Source organism: Squalius cephalus (assembly GCF_949319135.1).
Source record: "Squalius cephalus genome assembly, chromosome: 7".
NCBI classification, from domain to species: Eukaryota; Metazoa; Chordata; class Actinopteri; order Cypriniformes; family Leuciscidae; genus Squalius; species Squalius cephalus.
Genome location: NC_137128.1, coordinates 6,547,812 through 6,575,800, shown reverse-complemented (window position 1 = coordinate 6,575,800; position 27,989 = coordinate 6,547,812). Strand labels below are relative to the sequence as shown.

Sequence of the window (27,989 nt, the reverse complement as noted above, 5' to 3'; positions counted from 1 at the left end):
CACATTTCCATTACCCTTCAAATTGCACAAATTGAAATTGAAAATTTAAAATACGTTCCCAATGGAAACACATCGATTTCACAAAAACTCCTTACGCTCGCATGAGGTGGTTTTTCAGGAAATTCGAAAAAGGAATATTTTGCATTTTGCATTTTTGCATTTACAGGTCACCTGGTGTGAGTCGATCATTCTTTAAAGATGATGCTGTATGTTTGGACAGAAGACAAGACAGTTCTTTATTAAACTCATAAAAGACAAAAGAATCACGGGAATACTGGATTCTAAACAACAAAGAAATGCCACAATTTATATCAAGAGCTTGAAGCAGATATGAGGGAGAAACACCAGAAACTCCTCATATGAGCCTCATTTGGGGCTTTCCTTGCCATTAATGCTTGGATACACGCCTACGTCTACTTTGATTAAAAACAATGTATAGTTGCTGGTATATACGTAAACCCACCAACATCCGTCGCCATGATTTTTTAAATGACTTATCACGAGAGGAAAAAATAAAATTGTTTAATGGCAACGCCATCATTTCGCAATCGTTTTTTATCGACATTTAGAAAATATCGCAAAAGTTTTGCGCAAATCTGTAATGGAAACGCGGCTACTTGCAGCTTACCTATAGTTGGCTCCACACATTAAACTGGGGTAGTATTTTATAGTCTAAAAAACAAACATGATACTATAGAGTCTAGACCACAGAGGATATCTATGTCAGTAAATGTTGATTGCATTTTAACCTCCGACCAAACATTTTCTGGGCTTGGGTTAGATAGATCTTGTCCATCTTGATATCATGTAGGCGATGGGGTGGGGGGGGGAGCAGTGTGGAGGGTTCGAAACCATACAACACAAAACAAGGAGCTGAGGACTGAGAGCCAGAGCAGTCATTTACCTTTTTGCTCCACTTCTATTTTGAGCCGTGGAAAAACAAGAGAATGGAAAGAGCGTCAAGGGAGAGAAAAGATTAGAGCCCCCCCCCCCCCCCCCCAAAAACCATACATTTACATATACAGGCCAATACATTTACGTCAAGAAGAGACCATCCAATGGGAAAATGTATACAGCACATGCAGAAATAAAACTGTTCAGGGGAAAAACGTTTTTGGTGTTACACCTGTGTAACTGAGAATAAGGTGTAATTAATCATGTTGCTATCAGAGGACACCTAAACACAAAGAGAGAAGCTATTAGAGTGGTTAGAGAGCAGGAGAAAGCAAAACTGAAAGATAAAGAGAAGAAAAACACACAATCTTTTCTTCCAAACATTAAAAAACATATGTAAAATTAGAAGTTTATCTATGATTAGGCTAGATATTACAACTGAACAACTTCATTAATGTTTTGACATGAATCATACATTGGCACAAAGACAAATAATAATACATTTATAGGCAAGTCAGAATGTAACATGCAAGGTATATTAATATACATCAGCATATAATAATGCAATATGAATATGAATTCAATTCATTTTTGGACAATTTAAGTGAATTACAAAAAAAGTGTCATAGAATTGTGAAAAAGAAAGAGGTTGGATTGCCAGCAGTCGTCTGCTTGGTTTTAAAGGCACCAATGAAAAATATATATATACACCTTTGGCCAGTAAAGTGAAATAACGTTTGGGGTCAATAAACATTTTTATGCTTTTGAAAGAAGTATCATGCTCACCGAGACTGCATTTATTTGATATTTTTGTCAAATGTTTTGACTGATTTTGTCAAATATGTTTTATGTGAATATATATGTAATTTATTCCTGTGATCAAAGCTGAATTTACAGCATCATTACAGTCTTCAGTGTCACATGATCCTTCAGAAATCACTCTAATATGATGATTTGAAGCTCAAGAAACATTTCTGATTATTATCAGTGTTGAAAACAGTTGAGGAGTTCAGGATACTTTGATTTATAGAAAGTTCAAATAACAGCATTTATTTTGTTACTCTGTTTTAACATTATAAATGTATTTACTGTCACTTTTGATCAACTTAATGTATCCTCAATGAATAAAAGTAAAATTAAGCCCTTCAAACATGTTCAGACATGTTCTTTGTGACATGGATATGGTCCTGAAACAACCATCTGAAAACCTAAAGGCTTTCAATAGAGAGAGACACATAAGAAACAAAGCATCTGTAGAAGAGATGACAGAAGAGAGTTGTGTTATTATTCCCCATCAGGGCTAACAGCTGCAGATGTGGACGGAGAACTAGAGATCCAAAAGGTCAGCTGAAGATATTAAACACAGAGTAAACACGTTTCCATTTAACCACGAAGCTAAACGCTGAAACAGACATCGGCTCTGTTCCAAATCCTAATGAGCTTCCTAGTGTACATACATACACAGCTGTGTTTCCATCCAAAGTTGTTCATTTATCTTATGCGCAAAAATTGGAATATGGCATAAAACATTTGCGAATAAAGCATCGTTTCCATCCCATGTGTTCAAGAGAACAAAACCGTGACTTCCTGGGAAATTGGTGTAAAATATCAGTAATAAACTAAGTTTCTGCAATCAGGCTGTTTCCTCCTCCATCATAAACGAGTGTGTCTCAGAGCGTCAGACGAAACACAGTAAACGCTGTCATGTTCTCTTGCGTTGGGATGCTGGTGTTCGGGAACACACTCGTGTGTGAGACGCTTCTGGAGGGAATTAAACCAAATCATTTTGATCACACACTTCGACTCCGGCGTTTCAGAAACACCAAACCAACATTTGAGATGCTGCAACGCCATTGGTCCGCTGGTTACTCCAGTTATCCAATCACAGCCTCTGATGAGGCAAAGTCAGGGGATATCGAGGGATTTACTCGATAAACACGTCTCCATGGTAGTTTGTGTGCATATATTATCAGATAAAATTTTTTTATCCGTCTCAAGTGAGCATATACGTTTTTTTATGAGCTTTTTTTGTGTATTTTTGCAGCGTTTTTATGCAATATCCCAAAATGCGCATAAAAATAGGTGGATGGAAACATAGCTATAGTTGCGCTCATAACATGCCAAATTTTGGTCCAAATATAAGGCACAAATACATGTTTCTTTCACGAATAAGGCAATCCCAAAAAAGTTATCCAAGATCTAGGAAAACGCCATTTATAAAGACTACATATAGGTGTATTCATCTGCATTCCCAACAGTACAGAAATGCAGTTTCTCACATTATATTGGTTTGTGCTTTGTACTTCTGTTCTGATTATTAGGTGATCATGTGATCATGCAATCGTGACTGTTAATAGAGCAGCTGCCCATGAATGAGGAGCGCTGGACATCACTCATGAGGCTTCCTATGTAGGCAGCTCACTGTGATGTGAAACAGAGCAATGATGTTAGGATACGACACAGAACTGCACTCAACCTGAGAGTAAGTACATCTACCTGAAGAACTGTACTATGTGTGGGGTGCCATAACTAGTTCACCATCAAAACATTTAGTGTAAAAATCTTTACAAAAACTTCTTAAATGTCACACCAAATTCCATAATGTCACATTTCAGCATTTTACTGTTCTAGCATTACTTTGCAAACAATTTACAGTAAAATAAACGAGATCAACTTTGGTGTCACGTGCAGTACTGTATTTCAGAGGATTTGCATGAAGATAACTTACTGTATGGCACACATTCATACTGGACCTCAAGATACTTGTACGTCCCGGGACATGGATCAGGGAACACATCCGAGCCAGTGACGACAACACACTGAGTCCGATTGTTACACCTGCGAAACAAGCATTAACGAGAGGAATTACTGGCCTGAAACCTTCACCATGCTCACTGTTAGTTTACTAGGGTATCTTATGCTATCATTCGGATTAAAAGACGACGTAACATTAGCATATAGATATACTGATTACTTCTGATTTGAGTGCTTAACTTCATGGCTATTTGTGGTGATGAATTAAGTCAGTTTTCTGTCATTCTGTTTAGTTTGATATAGAAAGATTGAGTTTGAATTGGTGGTAATCAATGCACAGTCCAGAGAGTTTGGACAGGGCGCAATATTCCTTCAATATTCTGCTAAAATTAGCCAATATTAAACATAAAAAGACCAATATTGGCACAACATGCTTCTCTAACAAATAGAGTAAATAAATATTTAAATCTAGTTTGAAGAGACGCCCCAGAAATCAAACACAACCAACCCGATCCCATGTGAAAACATATTTATTTTATGAGTTGGCTTTTTCATATAAATTTGCATAATGAGATTTGTATAAAAACGTAATTTTTTATAAAAAAAATTATTTTATAAAAGCAGGAATGTTCTCCCCTTAACCTAACCAGCAGTGGGACGTAAACAGATCGCACAAAATTATACAAAATGGCACAAATTCATATGAATTCGCCAAAATACTGAAATGTTTTGAACTGCCTCAATAGTTTGTTCAACATTAGACACCTTTGACCCTACATGACCTTTTCCAAGCCCTTATATTCGTCATGTGTCCATTAAGCTCACGAACATTGGCCTCGGCATAAAGACATCTTATATTACTTTTGTTAATTGCACCTTCCTTGCGTCACGTTCTACAACTCGACATTACTACACATCCTAGATGTTAACCAGCACACACAGCTTGGCCTTGGGCTAACCGGGGGAAAAAATTATTAAGGAAACAAGAAATTTCATTAACTCTATCTCAGAGCCGACTGCAGGCTATTCTGCCAGGGAATAGAAAACAGAAAAGAAGAAAACCCTCAAGGACTTTCAAATCCCCCAGCACTGAATACAACTCACCAATATCCTTCTCTGTGATGCCGTTCATAGGTAAAGGTGAGATCGCATCAACCAATCAACTGAGAGGAGCACATGTCCATATGAAACCGCCACTGTCAGAGGTTAAACTTTGACCCTGGCAATCTCACTAATTCAGGCACTGAGTTAACCAGCAGAACAACATGCCATTAAAGAGGACATCTCTGAAGGCTGCACTCACACTGGTTATTTCTGAGATTCTGGATGAGTGAGGTTATTCGCATGTTTTGTTATTGTTGGAGTTTCTGGAGCTCGTGTAAAGGCTCCGCCCTCTTTTGAACGGAGGCGGAGCAGCAGCAGCAGCTCATTTGCATTTAAAGAGACACACACAAAAACGGTGCGTTTTTGCTCACACCCAAAAAGGGGCAAATTTGGCGAGCTATAATAAATGATCTGGGGGGATTTTGAGCTGAAATTTCCCAGACACATTCTGGGGACACCATAGATTTATATTACATCTTGTGAAAAGGGGCATAATATGTCATTTTTAAAGGGACAGTTCACCCAAAAATGATCCATGCACATTTTCTTAAATTCATGTTCCTCGTAATCTTGAATCAGAATAACTTCCTCTTGCAGCATCTCTTCTCTGATGACATTTGTTCTGGTTCCATTCACTCGGATATACGGCACAGTAGAGAAGAAAAGACTATTGCAACTTCTGTGTCATGCTGACTTTAACTTGGTGGACGCTGCATTTTCAGCCTCAAAAACAAAACATTATGGTGTGTTTCTTGCTATTCTCTCTCTAAACCCTGATCTCTCCACGGCAGAGTGAATCCCGCATTGCAGTGCCAAAGCTATACAGTGTGTAGAATATAACAGCAAACTGTTTAGCAACAAGCAACCAATAATAATCTGAATGACCTTATTCACATGCTTTGATCAGTCACAGAAACATTTATGCACTGTAGTTCTTTTGAGTTTGGGGGGAAAATCTAAATGTCAAAGTGGCGGAAAACACATTTAGAATATACCGTTTTAATCTTACTGTTATATGGTTAGGCTGGTCACAATCATGCATTTCATGCTGACGACTGTCTCACAAACAGTTGTGATTAACGATTTAATTCTGTTTTGTTCATGTCACTGACAGTGTTAGCCTTTTATGTTATTTATTTGTTTACATGGAATCGTATGATATTTAATATAATAATAAAAAAATAGGCACATATGAAAAATGATAATATATATATATAATAAATAATTGAAATATAATATAATATAATAAAATATGCATTATGAAGGCAGACCTTTGACTATCTTTGTTTAATTTAAAACAGTGTCTTTATATTCTTTATTCTCTCTATCGTACTGGAAAGGGAAACAAGAAATCGCACATTTGATGGCATTTCTTTGAGCTCTTAACTGTCCTATATTTGGATGGGATGTGGCGAGTAGAATGAACACCCATGATCAGATGATAAATCAATGGCGACAGGTCTAAATATAGTCCAGAACGTCTGATCAGGACGAACTGAGTAGAACAGTCTGCTAAAACAAACGAACTTGAACTAGAGTTTGTGTGCTAAAACTTCAGTTAATAACATTTTATGTAGGATTTACATTTTTCACTCAGAAATTGCTAGTAAATTCCACAAATAATTTAAAATAAACAGCGAATAACACATTGAATTAAACATGCCATTTCAAAGTATTGTAAAAACATACTTCAATAATCTAGTTTTATACACAACTTTGAGACAAAATCTTTTTTCGCAGTGTTTAAGAGTGTAGAGTTGTTCTGTACCGGCGCACTAACTACTAACGACTTCACCATCTACAACCCAATAGGAAAGGAGGAAACAAAATACTACACGTAACGCTCGGCACACACACTTTACCTTTGAGATACGATTTTATAGGCATCCGGGAGGTAGCAATTAGTGTTTTCCATCTGGAACGTGTCGGCGTCGCATATCTTGTTGTCGGTGCGGCCGTAGTTGGCGGTCTCGATCATGATGACATCACTTCCTGGGCAGCGGAGGTCGATGGGGTATCCCTCGCAGGACAGCTCTCTCCGCACCAGACCGAAGGGCAGCGCTGCCCGGCTGAAGCCTGAGAGGAACCAGAGGAAGATCAGAGGTTAGCTGGGCCAGAAACGAGTTCAGCTTCAATGCCCAACAACACAGAAAAACCTAAAACAGTGGATGAAATGAACGAACCCACTCGGAACGTGACACACGTGCAAATCGTGCTTTCCACTCTGTTATTTCTTTTTTTCTTTATATCCTTTTAAAATTAAAGTCCCCCTGTAGTCAATAATTGTATGCCTTAAAACTCATCTTTGATCACCAAAATTACATATTTAAATGTTTTACCTTGAAAAAAAAAAGTCTTCGTCTTAAAATATCTTGAGTGTAACTCGACACCCTTGCCTCATTAAGTATGCGCGGTTCTATGAATATGCAAATGAGCCCCGCCTCCACTCACTCACTCAGCTCAGAGATCCACTGGTTGACGATCACACGTTGATCTGATTGGTTACAAGGTAGTTTGTGACGTCAGAAACACCAGCGATTTCAAAGCGTGTTTTTGAGACTGTCTTTGGTTCACTGCAGTTTTAAGGAGGAAATACTCAGCAATGCTGTCGACTTATGAATTTACACATGGTTTGTCTTAAAGCACATTAAAAACACCACATAAAAACTTGATTTTCACCACAGGGGGAGTTTAACTGAATTGTCATGTGTGTGTCGTCCTTCGCAGCCAGGTCTTGTATAATCTCAGAGTTTTATCCCAGTTAGTTAGCTCAGGTGTAAGATTAGCATCTTATATAAATAAATTCAGATCTACTAAATGGAAGATGTTTTTACAAATGCTATAGTATAGTATTTTTTCCATTAATTTAACCACAAAGTATTATGTCAAGTACTAGATATTCCTAAGTAGCTTCTAGATATTTATCAGCTGTAATATAAATAGCAAATGGCTTCCATTTTAACCACAAGTCCACTTATTTTGATATCTGATCTGCCAGCCGCTTACTAGCATGAAGTAATAACTAGGCTAAAATTACAAGCTGCACTTTCAGCATGTATTATGTCTACCGCTACTGTCCCAACAATATGATTAAATTGTGTCATATGAGTCCCATATGAAGTATATGGCTCAGCATCTGTCTTCTAGTCCAAAAGACAACATGTCAGCCAAAACAGAGAAATGTTTTCTGATTGTTTTTAATCCATAACAACATGCGTGCATTTACCCATTATAAAAATTACATGTTTTTTTTTTCTTCTTTTTCATCTTCTCAAAAGGCCATCATACTTTATGATATAAATATATATACTGTAGTGAATGTAGGAGTTATGGTTATGACCATATGGTTGGTGATACTTCAGTAAGATGTAGGGAAATAAGCAAAGTGTGGGAGGAAGAGTTTATTACTGACCAAAATATAAAAGGGTGTTTTCTGTTGGCATCACATATTTGAGATATTTATATAATGTCGCATAGAGCTGCACGATTCTGGATAAACTGAGAATCAGAATTTTTGGGGGTTTCAAATAGAGATCACAATTCTCCCACGATTTTGAACAGAGATAACAAAATAAACAAAATAACATGTAATTTACTAGAGGTTCTGAAGAAATGTTAATTGCTGGAATCTATTTCAATAATTTGCATGAATAATAAAAAAATAAAATAAAATGACACTCATGAAGACTTGACTTGTTTCATTACTGGTGAATCAGATTTTCTGAACAAATCTTTTGAGTGAATGATTCAATGACTCACTCATTAAGACTTGTTAAATTACTGGATGAATCAGATTTTCTGAACAAATCTCTTGAGTGAATGATTCAATGAATCACTAATAAAGACTTGTTTCGTTACTGAATGAATCAGATAAAGACTTGTTTCATTACGGGATGAATCAGCATTTCTAAACGAATCTCTTGAGTGAATGATTCAATGACTCACTCATAAATACTTGTTTCATTACTGGATGAATCAGCGTTTCTGAACGAATTTCTTAAGTGAATGACTCAATGACTCAATCATAAAGACTTGTTTCATTACTGGATGATAAAGCGTTTCTGAACGAATCTCTTGAATGAATGATTCAATGACCCACTCATAAATACTTATTTCATTACTGGATGAATCAGCGTTTCTGAACGAATCTCTTGAGTGAATGATTCAATGACTCACTCATAAAGACTTGTTTCATTACTGGATGATAAAGCATTTCTGAACGAATCTCTTGAGTGAATGACTCAATGACTCACTCAAAGACTTGTTTCATTACTGGATGAATCAGCATTTCTGAACGAATCTTTTGAGTGAATGACTCAATGACAAATACATTTTAACAGTCACTTGTCTCCACCTACTGGTGTATCGATGCAATTAATACACTCTTTATTTGAAACGTCAAGTTACTTTTAAAATGTGATTTACTCTATTTTGATCACTACTGTAAACATCAGCGTTTATATCCGAACTATAAACTTTTATACCAGTACTTCTGTAATAAGTTGAATATTTGTAACATAAAAATGATAATGATGCTGTGTGGTTGATAAGACCGTTCTTCTCCCTTTCCCATCGCATATCAGCTCAGAGAAGTGTTTATTTCAAATAAAAGTTAAGAAATAAAGTTGAAATAAAGTTCTTAACGGGTATTTAATAGTAGGAATAAAGTGTTTATATCGGGTAGGCTTTGGGGTTGGTGTAGGAGAGGGTTTTTTGGGACAGGGAAAACTAATGTCCTAATAAGGAAGCATGCATTTATGATTTTAATAAATATTGTCATATACAATGAATATGTAGTTATTGCATACAGTTTAATATAATATGCTACAATACACTGAGCAGCAAATAGTATTGGTCACTATGTATAAATACAATAGCATCTAACAACTATTTATTTACACAGGGTAAATAGCATCTACCAAAATGTTATTGGTTTATATCTTAGGAATGATTTGCTAAATCAAACTTTTTTAAAAACTTATATTTTTCCATTAGGGTTTCTAGATTATACATGATTTCTGTGCTGGTCATAATGCATTCACTAATGTCCCATTGAATTATGTTGTATAAAAAGTCAATGTGCCGTATGCAGCATTCATCCCATCACACACTCATATTCTTCAAATCTAAAGTAAAACCTTGAACACCCACCAGAAACACTTCAAATGAAAGAACTCAAAGCTTTCACTGCATATCCTCTCTGGGAAAACGGAGAGGAGAGTGTGCGAGAACATAAATCCCGCCGTGTGGAGTGTGAGAACAGAGTCCGAGTCCTGTGTGAGCTGCTCCAGATCCGCTCCAGGGTTTCTGTTTCTCCACACTCGTCTGCTCAGAGTTCCTTCATTGTGGACATTCACTGAGTATTAATGCTCAACGCTGAAAACACTGCACATACAAGACTTTTACACAGCCGGAGTACATCCAAACATAATGCCGAATTATTTGTTTTATGATTTGTGCAGTTGTAATTAAAATATTGTGTGGGGAAAACAGATCTGGATACAGAAGCTACATGATGTGGACAAATGTAAATTCACTGTGTTTGGCTAATGGGACCGATAATTATCAGTTGCTATAATTTCATTGGCTGTTGGAATCCATTTTCTGTGATTTGCCAGACAATCAATTTCTTGATTAAACAATTGCAGAGTTATAAGTTTATTTGCATCTTGAACAATTTCATGTGCATCCTCAGAATATTTTTTTTTACTAACCCTTTTTAAAAATAAACCTGGAGCACATGAGCTTGCTTGTGATATCACAGTGAGAGATATATTACAACATGACTAAACTCAATGATGACAGAAACACTTGCTGATCTCTTGTTAGTCTTGCTCAGACTGTTGCTTTCATGAAGGGGGAAAAACATGACACTTTCCCATAATGCCATGCGCTCACGGCTCAGTCATGCACTTAAACTCCCTTAGTTCAGTCTTTACACTGCCTTTGAACCGAAGTAAATGCAGCAAGTTCTGTTGGATCTGCTTTATTTAAACTCCCTCTGTAGTCAATCATTTTATGCCTTAAAACTCATCTTTGATCACCAAAATTACATATTTAAAATGTTTTTTCCTTGGCAAAAATGTCTTCATGCCTTGAAATATCTTGAATGTAACTCGACACCCTTGCCTCATTTAGTATGCGTGGTTCTATGAATAATAAAATGAGCCCCGCCTCCACTCACTCACTCAGCTCAGAGATCCACTGGTTGACGATCACACGTTGATCTGATTGGTTACAAGGTAGTTTGTGACTTCAGAAACACCAGCGATTTCAAAGCGTGTTTTTGAGACTGTCTTTGGTTCACTGCAGTTTTAAGGAGGAAATACTCAGCAATGCTGTCGACTTATGAATCTACACATGCTTTGTCTTAAAGCAGATTAAAAACACCAGATAGACACATAAACAACATTAAAAGCTGGATTTTCACCACAGGGGGACTTTAACATTATTATAGTAACGTTACATTTTTACAGAACACACTCTCAGTAAAACACAATAATAAAGAGTCTTGTGCTGTAAGGCCCATTAAAGTTAATTTTCCCCCAAAGTTTTAATGGTTTAATCCATTTGAATTCATATAATGTTAGCAATTTATAATTATTTTAACAATAACAGTTTCCTATAAGATGTGTTTTACTTTTCCAGAAGTTCTGTTGACTGTTAAAAATGTTCTGGATTGTATTTTATGATTTAATACAAATTTATTATATATATATATATATATATAAAAAAAAAAAAAAAAAACGGTAATCAAATGCATAAAAAAGTTAACAATTTAATTAAGCTTTTAACAAATGTAATCAAATTAACTTTTGACCAAAAATGTGCTGCACAACAGAGATTAACTGTTTAAATTAAAACATGGACAAAACTGTGTGATATTCCATTAAAAAAACAGTAATATACCCTTCACGAAGCCATCGAGAACCGCAAACATTAGGGCCACTAACGCCACAAATCCTACTATACTCTGCTTTAGGAAGAACCAATACTCGCACAACTGTAAATATTATAAAAACATGCATGAGATGTTTCACCTGGCACTTTCAAGAGAACCTGTTGGTGTTTGTCAAAGACAGCAAAGCATTTACGGCTGCGCATCATTTTCTCTGTTAAATTCCTTTCTTATATCCAGTATCAGATGCAGAGCAAACATAAGAGCCGTTCCCAGGCTGACTGACCCGTTGGCCTGAGCGCCTTTAACAGGGCTTGATCTGCTAAATGACAACGACATATGAAAATGATGTAGGGCAAGAATGGGTGTCCTTCGGGATTTGAATGCCAGCTCACTTGGCCTCGATCGCATCCGCATATGTCCTTTCAGATGAGGAGAAAGCTACTTTTTGATAAAGAGCTTTTGTTGTTCTTCGGAAAAACATGCATATATGAATAGTGCAAAGTAAGCAGAGTTTCAATTTTGCTTTTCGTAAGTCAAGCCTGCTTTATGTTCAAGTCTGAAATATGTTGTCCTTCCTACCGGCTCTCTAGAGGAACTATTTATTTCCAAGTTTTTCAAACTCACCTTTGTCTCGGCAAAGAACTGCCAACAGCAGTCCAGATTTACATCTGAGCTGGGAAGAGAGAGAGAAGAGAAGCAACAACAAGCCTGCCAACGCATGTGCTTCTTTATCTCAGCCCGTCGCTCAGCTAAATCATGTTAACGGGGAACCCTGAGCCATAAACGATACATCATCACACGGAATGCTCGATTGTGTTGCCATGGCAACAGTTCCACCTGGATTGCAATTGGCTGTGATCTCATTCTTCTTTCTGACACGGAATTTTATCAGGAATTCTGGTCCGCGGCTGGAAAAGTAATTTTCTTGCGTGTCCTCCTGGATTCTGCTGTGGGGCTCGAGTCACCGCTCGCCAGTTTTACCGTGCTTTTGCACAACCACATTTTCTGCTGGACCAATCTCAATTATATGCAAATCTATCAACAAGTGATGCACTAAAATTAAAACACAGAGTCCAAAATTAAAGTTTGCATTTCGCCAATAAACTAAAACTGAAAATATACTTTATTTAATAATCAATTAAAGGCACGATATGTAGTTTTCCGCCACTAGAGGTCGCCTATTCAAAACAAAGGCGTAGCTTGATGACGCCGGGAATTGTTGTCTTCACCTCACAGCCGGTGGAGAAGAATCCGACGGGACTCGGGCAGGAATAATATACATGGATGAGATTATTAACATTACTGTAGTATGAAGCAGAGCAGGAGCGATTGCTAATGAGAGACGAGCGCGAGACACGGCTGCTATGAGACACTTGTGGCACACTGCAGTGAGCTAGATCGATATTACAATATCATATTAATAAATGCTGGATGGCTTGTGTTGCTAAATGGCATGCAATTAAAAATGTCATTTTTGTTAAACTTAACAAATTGCTGTTAAATTGAAGTTTCATGATTTCAATTAATTACTCATGCTTTTTGATTAATTCCATTCAGAAAAAGAAAAAAAAGAAAAGAAAAAAATGGAATCCAGAAAAATTTTAATGGGAAAAACAGAATTAAGTGACACTAAACTAGGTATCTTGTAAAATTAGCTTATCCTTAAGGTTGTCTGCATTAACAGTTTAGCTTTCTTGTTTTATGTCCCTCTTCACATTAATGTTACAGCCTCTGTGATAACACAATCTGTTCATTATTGCTATCGAAAAAAGTATTGTTCAGGAATCGATATCGAAGTCACGGTATCGGTATTGAAAATGTTTGAACGATAACTAGCCCTAGTGAACCCTAACCAGCCCTAATTGAAAATATGGTCAATGGAAACACAGCAATTTCACAAAAGCTCCCATACACCGCAAAAAAGTTTTTACGCTCGCCTGAGGTGGTGTTTCAGTCAATTTTTCAGTCAAAACTGCAATGGAAACAGTTTTTGGGCATTTACAGGTCACCTGACGTACTTAACAGTCGATCACTCTTTAAAGATGACGCGGTGTGTTTGGACAGAAGACGAGACTTTATTAAACTCATAAAGTACAAGAACTGCAGGAAATACTGGATTCTAAACAACAAAGAAATGCCACAATTTATATCAAGATCTTGAAGCAGATATGAGGGAGAAACACCAGAAACTCCTCATATGAGCCACTCCCAGTATAAAGATCTTTCCTCGCCATTAATGCTTGGATACACGCCTACGTCTCCTTCCAATAAACATAATGGCTAGTGCGGTGGCTGGGATATACGTAAACCCACCAACATCCGTCGCTGTGATTTTTTTAAATGATTATCGCGAGACGTTTTTGTCGAATAACATCGGTTGATGGAAACGCCGTCATTTCACAATCGTTTTTTATCGACATTTAGAAAATATCGCAAAAGTTGTGCGCAGATCTGTAATGGAAACACAGCTATTGACAGATCAAAACAGCATTGGAGAAGTGCTTAAATTAAACGTCACTGTTTTGGTCAGTGATTTCACCCTAATATTTTTGGTTGCATCACGTCCATCAACATCCTTGAAAATTAACGTCACACTATACCTCAGACTATCGCCATTTAAAAACTCAACCATAAGATACTTTTAATTCAGAGATTTCATGGTAATAGATAACTAAAACAGGACATGTCAAACACGTCACTCCAGTTATCTAGACTAAACCAGTAAAAAACTAACACTGGCATGTGCAACTCATCCAAATGCCTAGACCGTTTTTTGTTAACATTTTCAATCCATTCCAGCTTTCCTCAAGGAAAGATCCCAGCCCAGTGCCCATATGGGCAGAAACCCAATGCGCGCGAGTGTGAGGGCTGGTTCCAGCAGGATTCCTGCGCTGGCCGCTGCCTGTCAACCTCTATTAATGCAAATAGTATTGGCCTTTGTAGCTTTAGGAACAGCAAACAGCTGCATGCAAATCCAACACACTCCCCCTCGACCAGCCCCCATTGTGTCCCAGACTCCGGGCTCCACGGGGGATTCCTCCGAGGGGAAGCGGGTGGAGGGGGGGAACGGGTGGTGTCATCTTTAGAAAAGTTTGAGGAGTCTCACAGTAGACCCAGCAGGAACTTCTCCAGCCTACTTGTCTTTTTTTGTGATTTTGTTCCCTTATTACTGGCCGCCAAGAGTCTTCAGGAGAAAAGGGAAATGTGCAAACTGCTCTTAAGTGCCTGTAATCCAATATACAGGGCTTACTGTATTGTACTGTATTTTACAAAAGGAATTTGGATGGATTGGGGTGGGGGGGTGGGGTGGGGGGTCTTTTTAAGGCTGGTTTCTTCCAAACACTTTGAACACTAAATTCTGCTGTTGTTCGAGGAAGCCTTGAAAACAAAAAACAAAGAAACATCCAGAAAAGCCCAACACAGTGACTCACAACATGGTTTGGGTCACGAATATCAGTGCTGGAGGTCAGGGTTATTATCATTAACTAACAATGAAACTATTAATAACATTTCTGTTCATTGAAATAAATCTTAAACAAAAATAAATAAATAATAATAATAATAATTATAGTAGATTTTTTTTTTTTTTTAAATAAATGAAAATTAGAAATGTTGCCTTGGCAAAAATAAGTTTAAGCTGGAACACTAAAATTATTAACTGAAAATAAATAAAAAAAATAGAACTGCAATAAAAATAAATTAAACCTAAATAGCAATGTTAAAATAAAAATGACAAACAGTACATAACTAAAATTAACAGGAAGCCTTAAATGATACAAATAAAAGCCAATTCAAAATTATTAATAAAACCATAACAAAGAAAACCACTCCAACACTGTTGCAGGTTGACCAGTGGCACAGAGGGAGTTGTTTGAGATCCTTTCTTAAAATGTATTCTTTCCCATTTATATTTTAGTATTTTCCCCAACTCTTGCTCAAAAACATATATATATTAGAGGAGCGAGGGGTTTAATGTGCCAGTCACACAGATAAGATAGAGCTTAAATAGGTTAGAGCTCAGTGTGACATTATGCATTATTAGTATTTAAAATATCAGATGCCACGTGGCACATAACGTGTTAATATAAAGGGGGAAAATGCTACACAAACATACTAGTTATAACATTTGAAACCGCTACAGCAGCGAGGAGAGATGAACGAGGTTATAACGTGTTATTTTAAATCGTGTTATTTATATTTCAACCAAGGCTCGTTGGAAAAACACGCCATACCTACATTTCTGCAAAATACTTTCCAGCTGGAATGAACATTAGAGGCAATTAAACACCAACAACTTTTAGTCATTTTCACACAAAATATGATTATAGGGGCAGATTAATGATTGATAAAGACTTATTCCTTGCACAATGCTATGTTATGAACTTAAAGCACTTTTACCATAGTGCATTGTTTGTAAACCATGACATGTTGACGTTTGCATCACATCAGCAGTGTGTATGTAGTAGGAGTCTTTCTCAGGAGCTCACTCGCGATGTGAAGCGCTCGGGTACCAGTGGACAAATCCATACAGATAGTGACACAAATGTTTTTGTGTGCTGAACATTAAAATATTTCAGACACTGCATTAAAAGCAGATTCAGTTCACAAACAACTGACAGCTATGACCTAAATATGATTTGAATTTACAATAGTCAACGCTAAAATTTGGCATTAGCATCAGTTGCATGGACACTTGAGAGCCGGATGTTCACTGGAGACTCGCTTTGACCAGAGAAATGAATCAGGGAGTTGTTGACATATCAGTTCAATTCGCAATTGTGAACTAATTCAACGGGTTCAGTAAAAAAAATTAATCAGCAGCAGTTTGAAAAAACGGGTAACATATTTTTGAAGTCCCCCTGTAGTCAATTGTATCCCTTAAAACTCATCTTTGATCACCAAAATTACATTTAAACGTTTTTCCTTGAAAAAAAAAATTATTCATGCCTTAAAATATCTTGAATGTAACTCGACACCCTTGCCTCATTTAGTATACGCAGGTCTATGAATATGCAAATGAGCCCCGCCTCCACTCACTCACTCAGCTCAGAGATCCACTGGTTGACGATCACACGTTGATCTGATTGGTTACAAGGTAGTTTGTGACGTCAGAAACACCAGCGATTTCAAAGCGTGTTTTTGAGACTGTCTTTGGTTCACTGCAGTTTTAAGGAGGAAATACTCAGCAATGCTGTCGACTTATGAATTTACACATGGTTTGTCTTAAAGCATATTAAAAACACCACATAGACACATAAACAACATTAAAAGCTGGATTTTCACCACAGGGGACTTTTTTGTGGAATAAAAAGTATCATACTTTGGAATGTAGTTAAAGTTTTCCAAAAGAAAAATACTCAGAATAGTATTTCAAATTTGCAGTGAAGTACAGAAACAAAGTAAAGACACAGTCCACCACTGGAAATGACAGTAATATGAACAATGTGTGCAGTAGCGCTTCTGAAGGAACTGAAGGGCAAAATGAAACCCTGACAGACAGAGCGGCGTTCCAGACTGTGACTGATCCACAACAGACCTGTTACACAGGGATGAATCGACATTACGATCCAGCCAGAGAAACCAGTGGCTGTAGTTTTAATATATCACCTTTTGACAACAAACGGTCAAGCATCTTTTCTGTTTTATCATTTAAAGACATAATACTTTTCAACTATCATGAAAAAAAAAAAAAAATCTAATAAGATTTGATATTGGGACTGTTTTCAGAGGACAAATGTGACCCTGGATCCCAAAACCCAGTCACATGTCGCACGGGTATATTTGAGGCAATAGCCAACAATACATTGTATGGGTCAAAATTATACATTTTCTTTTATGCCAAAAATCATTAGGATATTAAGTAAAGATCATGTTCCATGAAGATATTTTGTAAATTTCCTACTGTAAATATATAAAACATTTATTTTTATGAGTGAATGCAGCACAATCACCAACATAAATGAACAACTTTACAGGACATTTTCTCAATGTTATGATTTTTTTGCTCCCTCAGATTCCAGATTTTCAATAGTTGTATCTCAACCAAATATTGTCCTTTCCTAACAAACCATGCATCAATTGAAAGCATATTTATTCAGCTTCCATGTGGTCCAGGGTCACAAATTTGGTCTTGAATGTAATATTTTGCATTGCATTGCATAACTGTTGATTTGCTTTAACATTTATGTCCGTTGTTTTTACTTTTGCCCATTTTTGTCTATTTCTAGCTATTTTTGATTCGTTTTTACCCAGCTGTATTATAATTTTTAAACAACTGTTGAACATTTATCCCCAACCTATTGGTTCCCTGAGTTTGCCCCCAAAAAGATGCAAGTTGGGTTGTTTTTAAGCCAGCATGTTTAGATTATATTTGCAAATTGCATTCAGTGAATATGTATTGTGTTATGAGCACAGAGGTGAATGAGCGGAGCTGAAACTACAGTCGTCTGTGATCTGACCTCATGCTTGATGCAGAGAGGAGATTAGATGAAGCATTTCCTCTCATGAATAATGTGAAGAAACTCTCACAATCTAAATGACATAAACATGTCCTTGCATGTTATGCGACATTGCTTCAACCTTGGTTGGTTTTAACCTGAAAACGGATTTTTACTTGCGAAGATTCAAGATAAACCCATTTAGTCCAGATATTTAAGCATTCTCACTGTTAAAAGCGTATTAGGCACCCAATGATCTGGAGCACTTCAAGCATTTCTGTAATTTTTTCAATTGTTAAGTTTGTCAGTTTAGAAGCCAGTGTGTCGTTGCTGGAGACACTGGTCTGTCGTATTGGACTATAAAACATGGCAGGCCTCTTTTCCCCTCAGGACTGCCAGAGAATGGCTACAGGCTGTGTGCAATGATTCGGGCCTCATAAACCAGGGAAGGGTTTTGCTCAAGCGTACAGTGATATAATGCATTGTCCAGGGAGGAGGGCTTGTAGGGTTTGAAGTCCAGCCGTGGTTTGCTGGAACTCAGTTCTTGATCTTTCCCTCCAGCTGTCGTGCGCACAGATAAAAACCAGACCAACACTGGCCTCAACCTCAAATGAAGGTTCGTTCAGCCACAAAATCAACCGAAACCAATCTTTGCTTCCATGGACAAAGAATCACTGCTCTGAAAGCAGATGTAGAAGTATCCATGCCTTCAATAATGATGCCGTATTGAGTCGATCAGTCCTCATAAAAATAATAATACTAAGTGCTTTTATTTAGTGCCTATTACTTATTTAGCAATAAAATTACTGCTTCAAATAGGCTCTGTTTGGAGAGAGAGAAATGACATATGATGTTATTTGGCTCTAAAAAAAGGCAACACTAACTATTTTTGCAATGGGTTTGTGATAATTGTAAAATGTATTTAGATTAAAAGCTATGAGCTTTTATCATGTTCTAAATAAGTTAATAAATGGTCAACAAAAACCACCTCAGAAATTGAAAAAAATTCATATTAATACTTAACTTGGATATTCAATGCATATTGAATCTTATGGGTAAAAAGTGAATTGTTAGGTGTGATTAATCTCAAGTAATCCTGATTAATGTACAGCTCAAATCTATATTAATAGGCCAGCTGACCTTGCATCACAGGCGATCACATGTAAAGCGGGTTTTTCCAGCAGGGAGCTGATTCATAATGAAGCATATACTCATAATCCCCAAAGGATTACAGAAGTAATCTATAATAAGGCTCTTCATAACACAGAGGTAGAATTTACAATTACTGGACGTGTTCCAGGAAATGAGAAGGCTTTAAAACTAATTGTTCAGGCTTACTGTAGTTCGATTAGTCAGTTTGATAAGTACACCAAATTATGCGCAAACTTTTAAAATGATCCCTAATAATTCAAGATGAAATGGAACAATGTCAGACACTGTAGAGAGTGTATTAAAAGCGACTATTTTAGCCCTCTCTGGCAGTCACCTTGTTTCTTTCCACTCAAAACGCAATCCGTTCACTAGTAGTGCTCTTTCCCTTCAAGAGACAACTGGCTTAAATACACATTTTCCCACCCCTAATAACTGGAACAAACCATTGTTAAATAAAATGAACTCATTCCCTTCAGCATTATAGTGAAGAATAAAATAAAAGCATGCTTGGGGTGCATTTAAAGGGATACTCTCCCACTAACCTGTATGGGTTTCTTTCTTCTGCTGAACACAAAAGATGATATTTTGAAGAATATGAGTAACCAAACAGTTGGCGTTAGCCATTGACTTCCATAGTATTTTTTTCTAGGGATGCACCGTTATGAAAATTTTGGCCGATACCGATAACCGATAATTCTTTATATTTGAAAGCCGATAATCGATATATTGGCCCATAAATCTAAATCCAATTTTTTATATTATTTTGAGAGCCTGATTACAAAAACAAAAGTCGCACCATTAAAAGCCACATCCCAAGCACACAATTATAAGGATGTTTTCATAATAATTCTATGTAGCCTATATGACAGACTTGCACTGAACTGTATTTACTTTTTTGAAGTGATTTCAAGCTATTTAAACCCATCATGTTGAACAGTGCATCTGAAGTGTCTCAGCTGGAGGAAATAATACATTATTTATCGGCTTTAATATATCGGCCAAATTTTCTTATCGGGATGATAACAATAACATCAAAAACGAACATATATATCAGCCGATACGGTGGCTGATACATCGAGCAACCCTATTTTTTCCCAATACTATAGAAGTCAATGGGACCCGTCAACGGTTTGGTTACCCATATTCTCCAAAAATATCTTCTTTTGTGTTCAGCAGGAGAAAAAAATTCATACAGGTTTGGAGCAACTTGAGGGTGAGTAAATGATGACAGAATAATTGCACCAACTTTTAATTGCACCATTTTGTCTACTTGAGTACTCAACAGATAAATCAAACGAGCCCTCAGCTGGGGGTTAATGGTGTGAAAAAATTGTAAAAGTTAGCTATTTTTTAAGCTTCTCATAATTTCATAAGTCGTTCAACTTCAGATCAAAACAAACTCACACAGACATATGCGCCTTGTTGCTAGGAGATGCATGACAGACGAAAACAAACAAAAGCTGCCTGCAGATACAAATCTCCCAATTCCCAAAGTTATAAAAGATAAACTAAAATCAAAACATAATTAACTGTGTTGGCTGATCAAAGCGGTGCATTTTAAGGAGGAAAAAACCTCTCAACTTCTTGAAGGTTAGACAAGCAAGACATTCCTAGAGAATCAATGTACGATCTATTTACTATGGCACAAAATCCAGATCAGAAAGGCAAAGGCATGTTGTTTTGAGAAGCTTTTCTTGTTAACGGAAGACTGGTATTGAGGCGACGCCGTGTGCAAGATTGATAACTCATATCTTCTTTGTGTTTGTGGACACTTTCCCCAAGGCAATGCAGAGCTAATTCATGAAAGCCGTGTCACATACACCCAACAGACGTGAGCTATCAAGAGCTAAACTAAACACAAAGAGTTTCACAGATGGGCGTTTCTGGTAGTGGAACGAACAGCCTTCACCAAACCTATCCAAGACCAAAACAATGGGACTATGAGACTGAGAAGAGTCAGTCCATTGGACAATACGCACAGTGCTGATTTCACTCTCGGACTCGAGTTTGTCCAATCTTCAAATCCAGTGAATGTCTCAACTGCCATGCTAACAGATACAAACACTGGATTCTGAAGCTTTTCATTATTGGCTTTGCCAATTTTATGCATGATATGGTACAATATAATAGAGATAATCAGGAAATGTTGGGCAGAAAAAGGAGCAACTGTATCGGGAAATGCAGCTAACGATCCGAAAATCTGAAAAATAATTAATATCACCTTAAAATCCAAAGAAAAATAAGACATTGTTTTGCATAAAAATAAAGTCTTTTTTTTAAGAATGATTTTGTGCAATGAGTATCATCCTGTCTGGTCAAAAAAGAAATACTGTATAGCAAAATCAAACCTGATGTATTCTATTCTTACAATCGTATTTTACAAATGTACTTTTTTTCCCCATTACAGTAAAAAAAATATATAAATGTCCAAAGAAGATTCAATGTAAACGACTAGTATTTCCAATGTCAGCTACCAGCAGCAGTATCATTATAGTTGACTAGTCAACAGGTCTAGTCTGAAAGCGGGTACTGAACTGAGCTTGTGCTCGGCACTAGGGGAAGAATGGTAGGATTACATTTATACAGTTTCACTATAGACAACAACACTGTGCTGGACTATCAAATAACACACAGAATCAAAGCAGAACTATGTAAATTAGCAAACTAACACCAACACAGTGCGCTAGAAAAGTATTCCACGTTCACGGACATCTCTAAAAAAGTCACTTTGTGATGAAGTGTCTACACTCAGAACCATAAACCATTGCACACAAGACAACAAGAGATGCTCTTACCTTCTGAAGACTGTAAACAGATCACGGTAAACAGAAGTCCATGCAGGAGGGGACGTCTCCACAGTGACGGAGCCATTTTGGTTATTCAAGACAAACTCCAGATGCTGGACAATAGTTTGGTTTGTAAAGAAGATCTAGACAGTATGCAGGTCACGTGGACATCAGCAATCTGTTCTCCACCTTTCACCATTCATTCTCCATCTGAAAGCACATGGAAGAAAGAAAAATTTGTGTTGTAAATGGGGAATCATATCACTGCTAAGCTATTTCAAGCTATTTCAATTTATACCACGCTGAACACTACATCACAAATGTTGAGCTCGGATTTCCTTTGAAACTGTAGAAGCTTTGCTGAAATCTGATATAGATTTGCACAGGCCATTTATAACAGACTGATGTAATGTATACCTCGCCTAATTATATTTCTTGTTGATACTGTCAACCCAATGATTCTTTGAATGTTATTGCTAATAATGGTGGCCAATATATGTTTTCAGGCTCTACTAGTACAGGTTTTCCTGCTTGAATGTTGATTATTTTCCTCATATTCTCCGCTGATACTCAGTATCGGTATCGACTCCGATACTGCCATTTTTGCCGGATCGGGTATCGGTCAGACAAGGCCGATATTCTGATATTGTGCGTTTACCATTCAGTGTTATTGTTAAGCCCCACAAAAGGCACACAAACATTATAAAGCACCATAATATTATATATTATATATCACCATAATACACAATATTATAAGTGTTCTGAAGCCATTATAGTATAACGTGAGATAGAAATTAATATTTCTGTCGTTAAATTCAAGCTCACATAAACGTTTCCCTCAGCTGCGGCTGTCAATCATTCTTCATTCAGCATCCAAACAGCGCGTCGCATTCCGTGACATTTTAACACGATGAAACTCTCTCCAAGATGATTCAATGTTACTATTAGTATACTTGATCTGTAGATAAAGGTCTATGGTTTCGCATAAAACAACTTTATCTTGCTGGACTTTATTGCTGTAACTTAATCATGTTACTTTCTACAGGGTGTCTGTTAGATCACAACACTGGAGTAAAGTCAGAGCACTATTTGTTCTTCACGCGCACAGTAACTGAAATTTAAAACTCTTAAAAGAAAATGCTTAATAGACTATTGCATAGATAGATACTGTATAAGACACTACGCATCAATATGTATTGTCTTTGTGCTTTAAACTTTTCAATGCGGACTCGACGCGCTGCGACTCATGTTGCTTCAAGCGCATCATTCTGCGCTCGGGATGCGCATAAGCGCTGTGTGCCGCACTGGAGCCTTTCATATCATAATACAGTGACGCAATGAAAGATTATTAATAGCCGTTCTTGCTCTGTCCTATCTATCATATGTTGCTTCCTCATTAAACAGCTGTGCTATACATTTAAAAAATGTCTCAATTTTATAGTAGGCTATATATAAAATAATTGATATTTTTTGTTATCTTGTTTTTCATGAATGAATTTTACAACAATACAAAGAGCAATGTGTAACGTTTTAACCAGATTTAGTGTCACACTTATTGTCTCTAATTTGTTCCCCACTCAACTTTTTTTTCACAAAATGTTCAGATTTTATACAATTATTGTGCACTCGTGATTTTTCTAGACTAAATTTGACAGCTGAATTATCCACTAATCTAGTTTATAATAGCATTTATGTCAGATCATATATTTTTTGTTGTTGTTGTTTTTCTTTATAATGAAGTTGTCTGTATTAAGTAGATTGATTTAAAAAAAACTGCGCTGGTATCGGATCGGATCGGATCGGATCGTATCGTTCGATACTCAGAATTTTTGGTAAAATGAAAAAATGGTATCGGTGCATCCAATATGCCAGTGTAAAAATAATTCAGTGTAAATATGCCGTCGCAGTAGCAAGATAGCATGAAGTACAGCTGTGGAATATAATTGTTTTTATGAACGATTCTGCCTCGATGCATTACATTTTTTTTAATTAAATAGGGCTATCATACATATTAATGTCCTGTTTTATTGTAAATGAAGTAGGCTACTCTTATTATATACTAATAAAAATGTTGTGCATGTCCTCTGGAAGCAAAGCACATGCGTCGGTCTGATGTTTTGGATTATACAAAAAGAAAAAACATGCATGAATGAGAAAAAAAAGTGCTGGACGTGTTTGATGTTAATAACAATAAGCCACGGAAAAGATCTCACCGCATCATTCGACACGCCCGAAGCGTGCACAGAGAGACAGCGCGCGATCCCGAATTCAGATTGCTTGACGTTTTCTTGACAGATTTCTTTCTTCACGTCAACACTTTCAAATCTGAAGTGTAAGTGTAACATTACATTAGATCTGTGCATGTGGTCTTAAAGTGACAGCAGCCTAATAAAAGAAAGGGAATCTCTCACTGCTCTCGACTGAATAACTTCTGTTGTTTTAATAATAATAATAATCAATCTATTAGTAATTAATACACTAAAGACTATGCAGTGATTATTTTTACATTTGATTATTCAATACCTGTACTATTTCTCACTGCTTGTTTCTTTCTTATATTGTATTTGTTCTAATGTTTGTTGTTTGCATCTGTTCTTATTTTTAATAACAACAGATAAAATAACAAAAAGAACTTGGATCTATTGTGATTATTAAAATAGTAGTTATTAATACAAATATTGTTTTATAATCGAATGGTTACCCGTAATCAAATCGACTCGTGAGGGAAGTGAAGATTCACACACTCCAGCATAAAGCTAATCATAACCACACACACACACACACACACACACCACACATTTGAATTCTACACTGAACACATTTGTGACTACAACAGTGTACAATGCATTTCAAGAGAAGCTGAATACGAACTTTGCATTCAAATACCTAGACATCTACATTTCACTGTTTATGAAGATTACACACAGATCTCTCATATCCCCTCCACTGACCCTGCGTGAGCTAGATAATAATTACTATGGCAACAGGTTCAGTTGATAAACTATTCTATATCGTCTCTTTTGTGTGCGTTTGCTTTTCCTGTTATTTCATATTCAGACGCTCTGCCTGCACTGACAGAAGGTACAAGGTCCTTATAACACACAGTGTCGAATGTTGAAGACAGATGACATGTCACGCTCACTCTGTCTACAGATTCATTTCCACTGACATGTACCTGTGCACGCACACACACACACACACACACACACACACACACACAAACAATACTTTCATCTTCCTCAGAGCATTTCCATAATGCACAGGCTCAGCATTCACATCGGTAGGGAATCCTGTGGAAAGTTGCACTTTGAAGTGTGCTTCATCAAAGCCTTTCTCGCCATCAAGTGCACTGATTATTTTATAATGAACCTACATATAAAACATTTCCTTTGCTCGGCGGACGCAGTTGAAAAGACAAAGAAAGAGTTGGAACAAAACGTTGCATAAAGCAGACTAAATTTAATTACGTTTCATCACAAATCCAGCTATAGGAAATGTTCTTTCCTTCACAGATGTACTGAAGATCAGGCATTTTGACATTGCACAAAATTGTTTTTGTGTGTTGTTTTATATATCAAACACTCATATTGTCCAAGCACATTTATTATTAAATAATTAGCAGGGGAACACTGAACACCGCATAACAACACTGCAAACTTTGAAGCACCTAGAGGTAGGGATGTGCGATATCGTCCTCGTTGTTTTAACAATGTGCAATCTGACACTAAAATATGGTCAACATGTCCCTATATTTGTCTTTTAGGCTATATTTATATCATATGATTTAAGCAATCACACAAATAGTGCTTTCTTTCCAAATATCAGCATGATTGCAAATGCGATATTGATTTTATACAATAGTTTAATAAACAATTAAGTGACTTACATTGAAGAGACAATATTGCCTTTTTTTGCTCTATTTTGCCGACCAAAATAGTTCCAAACAAAGCCCCGCCAGAACTGGTTTGAGTCTGAGCAACACACACACACACAACGGTGTTACTGAATGAATCAGTCCATTTGAATGAATCGGTTGAATGAATGATTCAATGACTCACTCAATAATGCTTTGTGAAATGAACCTGATCCTGAAATGAACTAATCGGTTAGATTAATGACTCAATGATTCGCACATTAACTTGCCACCACCTACTGGCTGTTTTAGTTTCATATTTAAAAAGTATCTTTCCAATTTTAAAATCATTTCAATGCTTTAAAAAACCCATAAAACATTATTTCTGCATTTGTAGCAGCACTGCTGTCCCTCTGAGCTGCGGTGAACAGTCTGTGTAAACTCATCTAAATGTCATCAGATGCACTTCTGTTCCCTCTGCAGTGCAAACATGTAGTTTGATGATACTGGTTTCATTTGACTGGAAACAGCCATACAGTCGCTTATTATTCTAATTCAACTTATTGATTAAATGTAATAATTTGGCATAATAAATGATGCATAGGCTACATGTAATTAGGTAAGAAAAAAAAGGTAATATATGCCCTTATAAAGGTAAAAATGCAGATAAAAGGTAAAAAATCGATTTAAAATGATTGGAAAATGTAATGTCACAGCTGCGAACTAACCACTTCTCAAAATATGAAGAATACCAAAAGCTATAAGAGTCAGCTGTCTACGGCAGTCCTAAAGCTGCCAAAGTACCAGCACAAAATACAGTCTGGTCATCGCTATCGACACAATCCCAGAATATAGCGATATTATTTGTTTGTCATTATACACCCCTAACTAGGTTTCCACTAATTATGAAAACAACATAATGAACATAATTCAACCGTATTGTGCTGCATTCCTCCAATGCCCCTTCCTGCTGAGAGCTTGCTTTCCTCTGGAAATGATCATTATTTCAGGACATTAAGTTAACCTAGCATTCGGTTTTTTTCTAAAGTAACAAAATTATTCTGTTAATTGTGAATTTCACAGATGTCTAAAATTGCTTGTGAAATAAGAGTTTCATCATATCGCCCACACATATTGGTGTTAAATAATAGTGATTTCAGTATCAGCCAAAATAATCTCGATTATGATTTAACAATCGAGCATCCCCTACTAGAGGGTTCAGGCTGAATGTGTTTTACTTCTCGTTAATGCACTAAATTAGGTGAATCAAGACTTAATCATATAAAGCTAATCAGCCTTATCTCCGACTGAGCAATCAGGTGGGAAAATCATTTAGTGCACTGCATTATGGGATTAGCATTCCAAGCATCCCAAAGAAAGAGCGAATCAACGAGTTCAGAGTGTTTTTATGCCCGGCCGTGACCAGCTGAAAGATCCCCCACCCCGCTGATCCCGACAGACAGCAGACGTGCAGCGACGCTCCGCTAAACATGCTTTACTTCCCCTCATCAGTGTGTGCTAACCCTCACACGCCGCTGAGAAACATGCTCGCTTTATGTCTGGAGGCTTAATCGCAGGAGCCAACTGTTATCATCCCCATAAACACCACTTTGTTTGGCAGATTTCAGACTGGATTTGTCCTGACTTGAAATAAAAGGATTAAGCGATTAGCATTGGAGAGCTTTACGCCATTCCTGACTGAGCCTTTTTCTGAGCGTGAGGGAGAGATCTGGAATTCACTTCCGCACATGAAACCAGACAAACCAACAACGCAAACCTAATGATTCAGTGTTACTCGACCCCGCATTCGAAGATGCTGGAAATTTCTGATAAGATACACCCTTTGAGTCAGCAAACCATGATAACACAACGTTTCTGGGAATCTAGGACAGTTCTGACAAGCTGTCTGGGGTTCGGGACCATTAGCCATTAGATTAACTTTCCATATTAAATTAATAAGACATTTCTATCAAAGAAATGCTCTTAAAATGAATAGGTGGCAGGCAGGAGGACTTCAGATCAAATATGGCTGTGTTTGTGAATGTGACATTCATCCCAGAGCTTCCCGTCTCAGGCTGGAAAGAAGAACACCGAGAGAATGCCCAAGA

General features: G+C 36.9%; 2 protein-coding genes across 9 annotated transcripts in view; both read right to left on the bottom strand.

Moving 5' to 3' along the window:
- LOC307161663 (NLR family CARD domain-containing protein 3-like) overlaps positions 1 to 27,989 on the bottom strand; it is a 339,467-nt gene that overhangs the window by 161,900 nt on the left and 149,578 nt on the right. The gene's annotated exons all lie outside the window — the stretch shown is intronic.
- The window catches only part of adgrl2b.1 (adhesion G protein-coupled receptor L2b, tandem duplicate 1), a 124,020-nt gene that overhangs the window by 78,847 nt on the left and 17,184 nt on the right, over positions 1 to 27,989 (bottom strand). For 5 of the 8 annotated variants that reach the window (XM_079876252.1, XM_079876253.1, XM_079876248.1 and 2 more), the window contains exons 2-5: positions 22,038 to 22,238; positions 6,615 to 6,828; positions 3,623 to 3,732; positions 905 to 919 (exon numbers count right to left, since the gene is read on the bottom strand). In XM_079876252.1, coding sequence (XP_079732378.1) covers positions 905 to 919; positions 3,623 to 3,732; positions 6,615 to 6,828; positions 22,038 to 22,113 — 415 coding nt within the window. In that variant the 5' untranslated portion in view covers positions 22,114 to 22,238. The remainder of the gene's footprint in view (positions 1 to 904; positions 920 to 3,622; positions 3,733 to 6,614; positions 6,829 to 22,037; positions 22,239 to 27,989) is intronic. The other 3 variants (XM_079876254.1, XM_079876249.1, XM_079876251.1) reach the window with 1 other exon arrangement.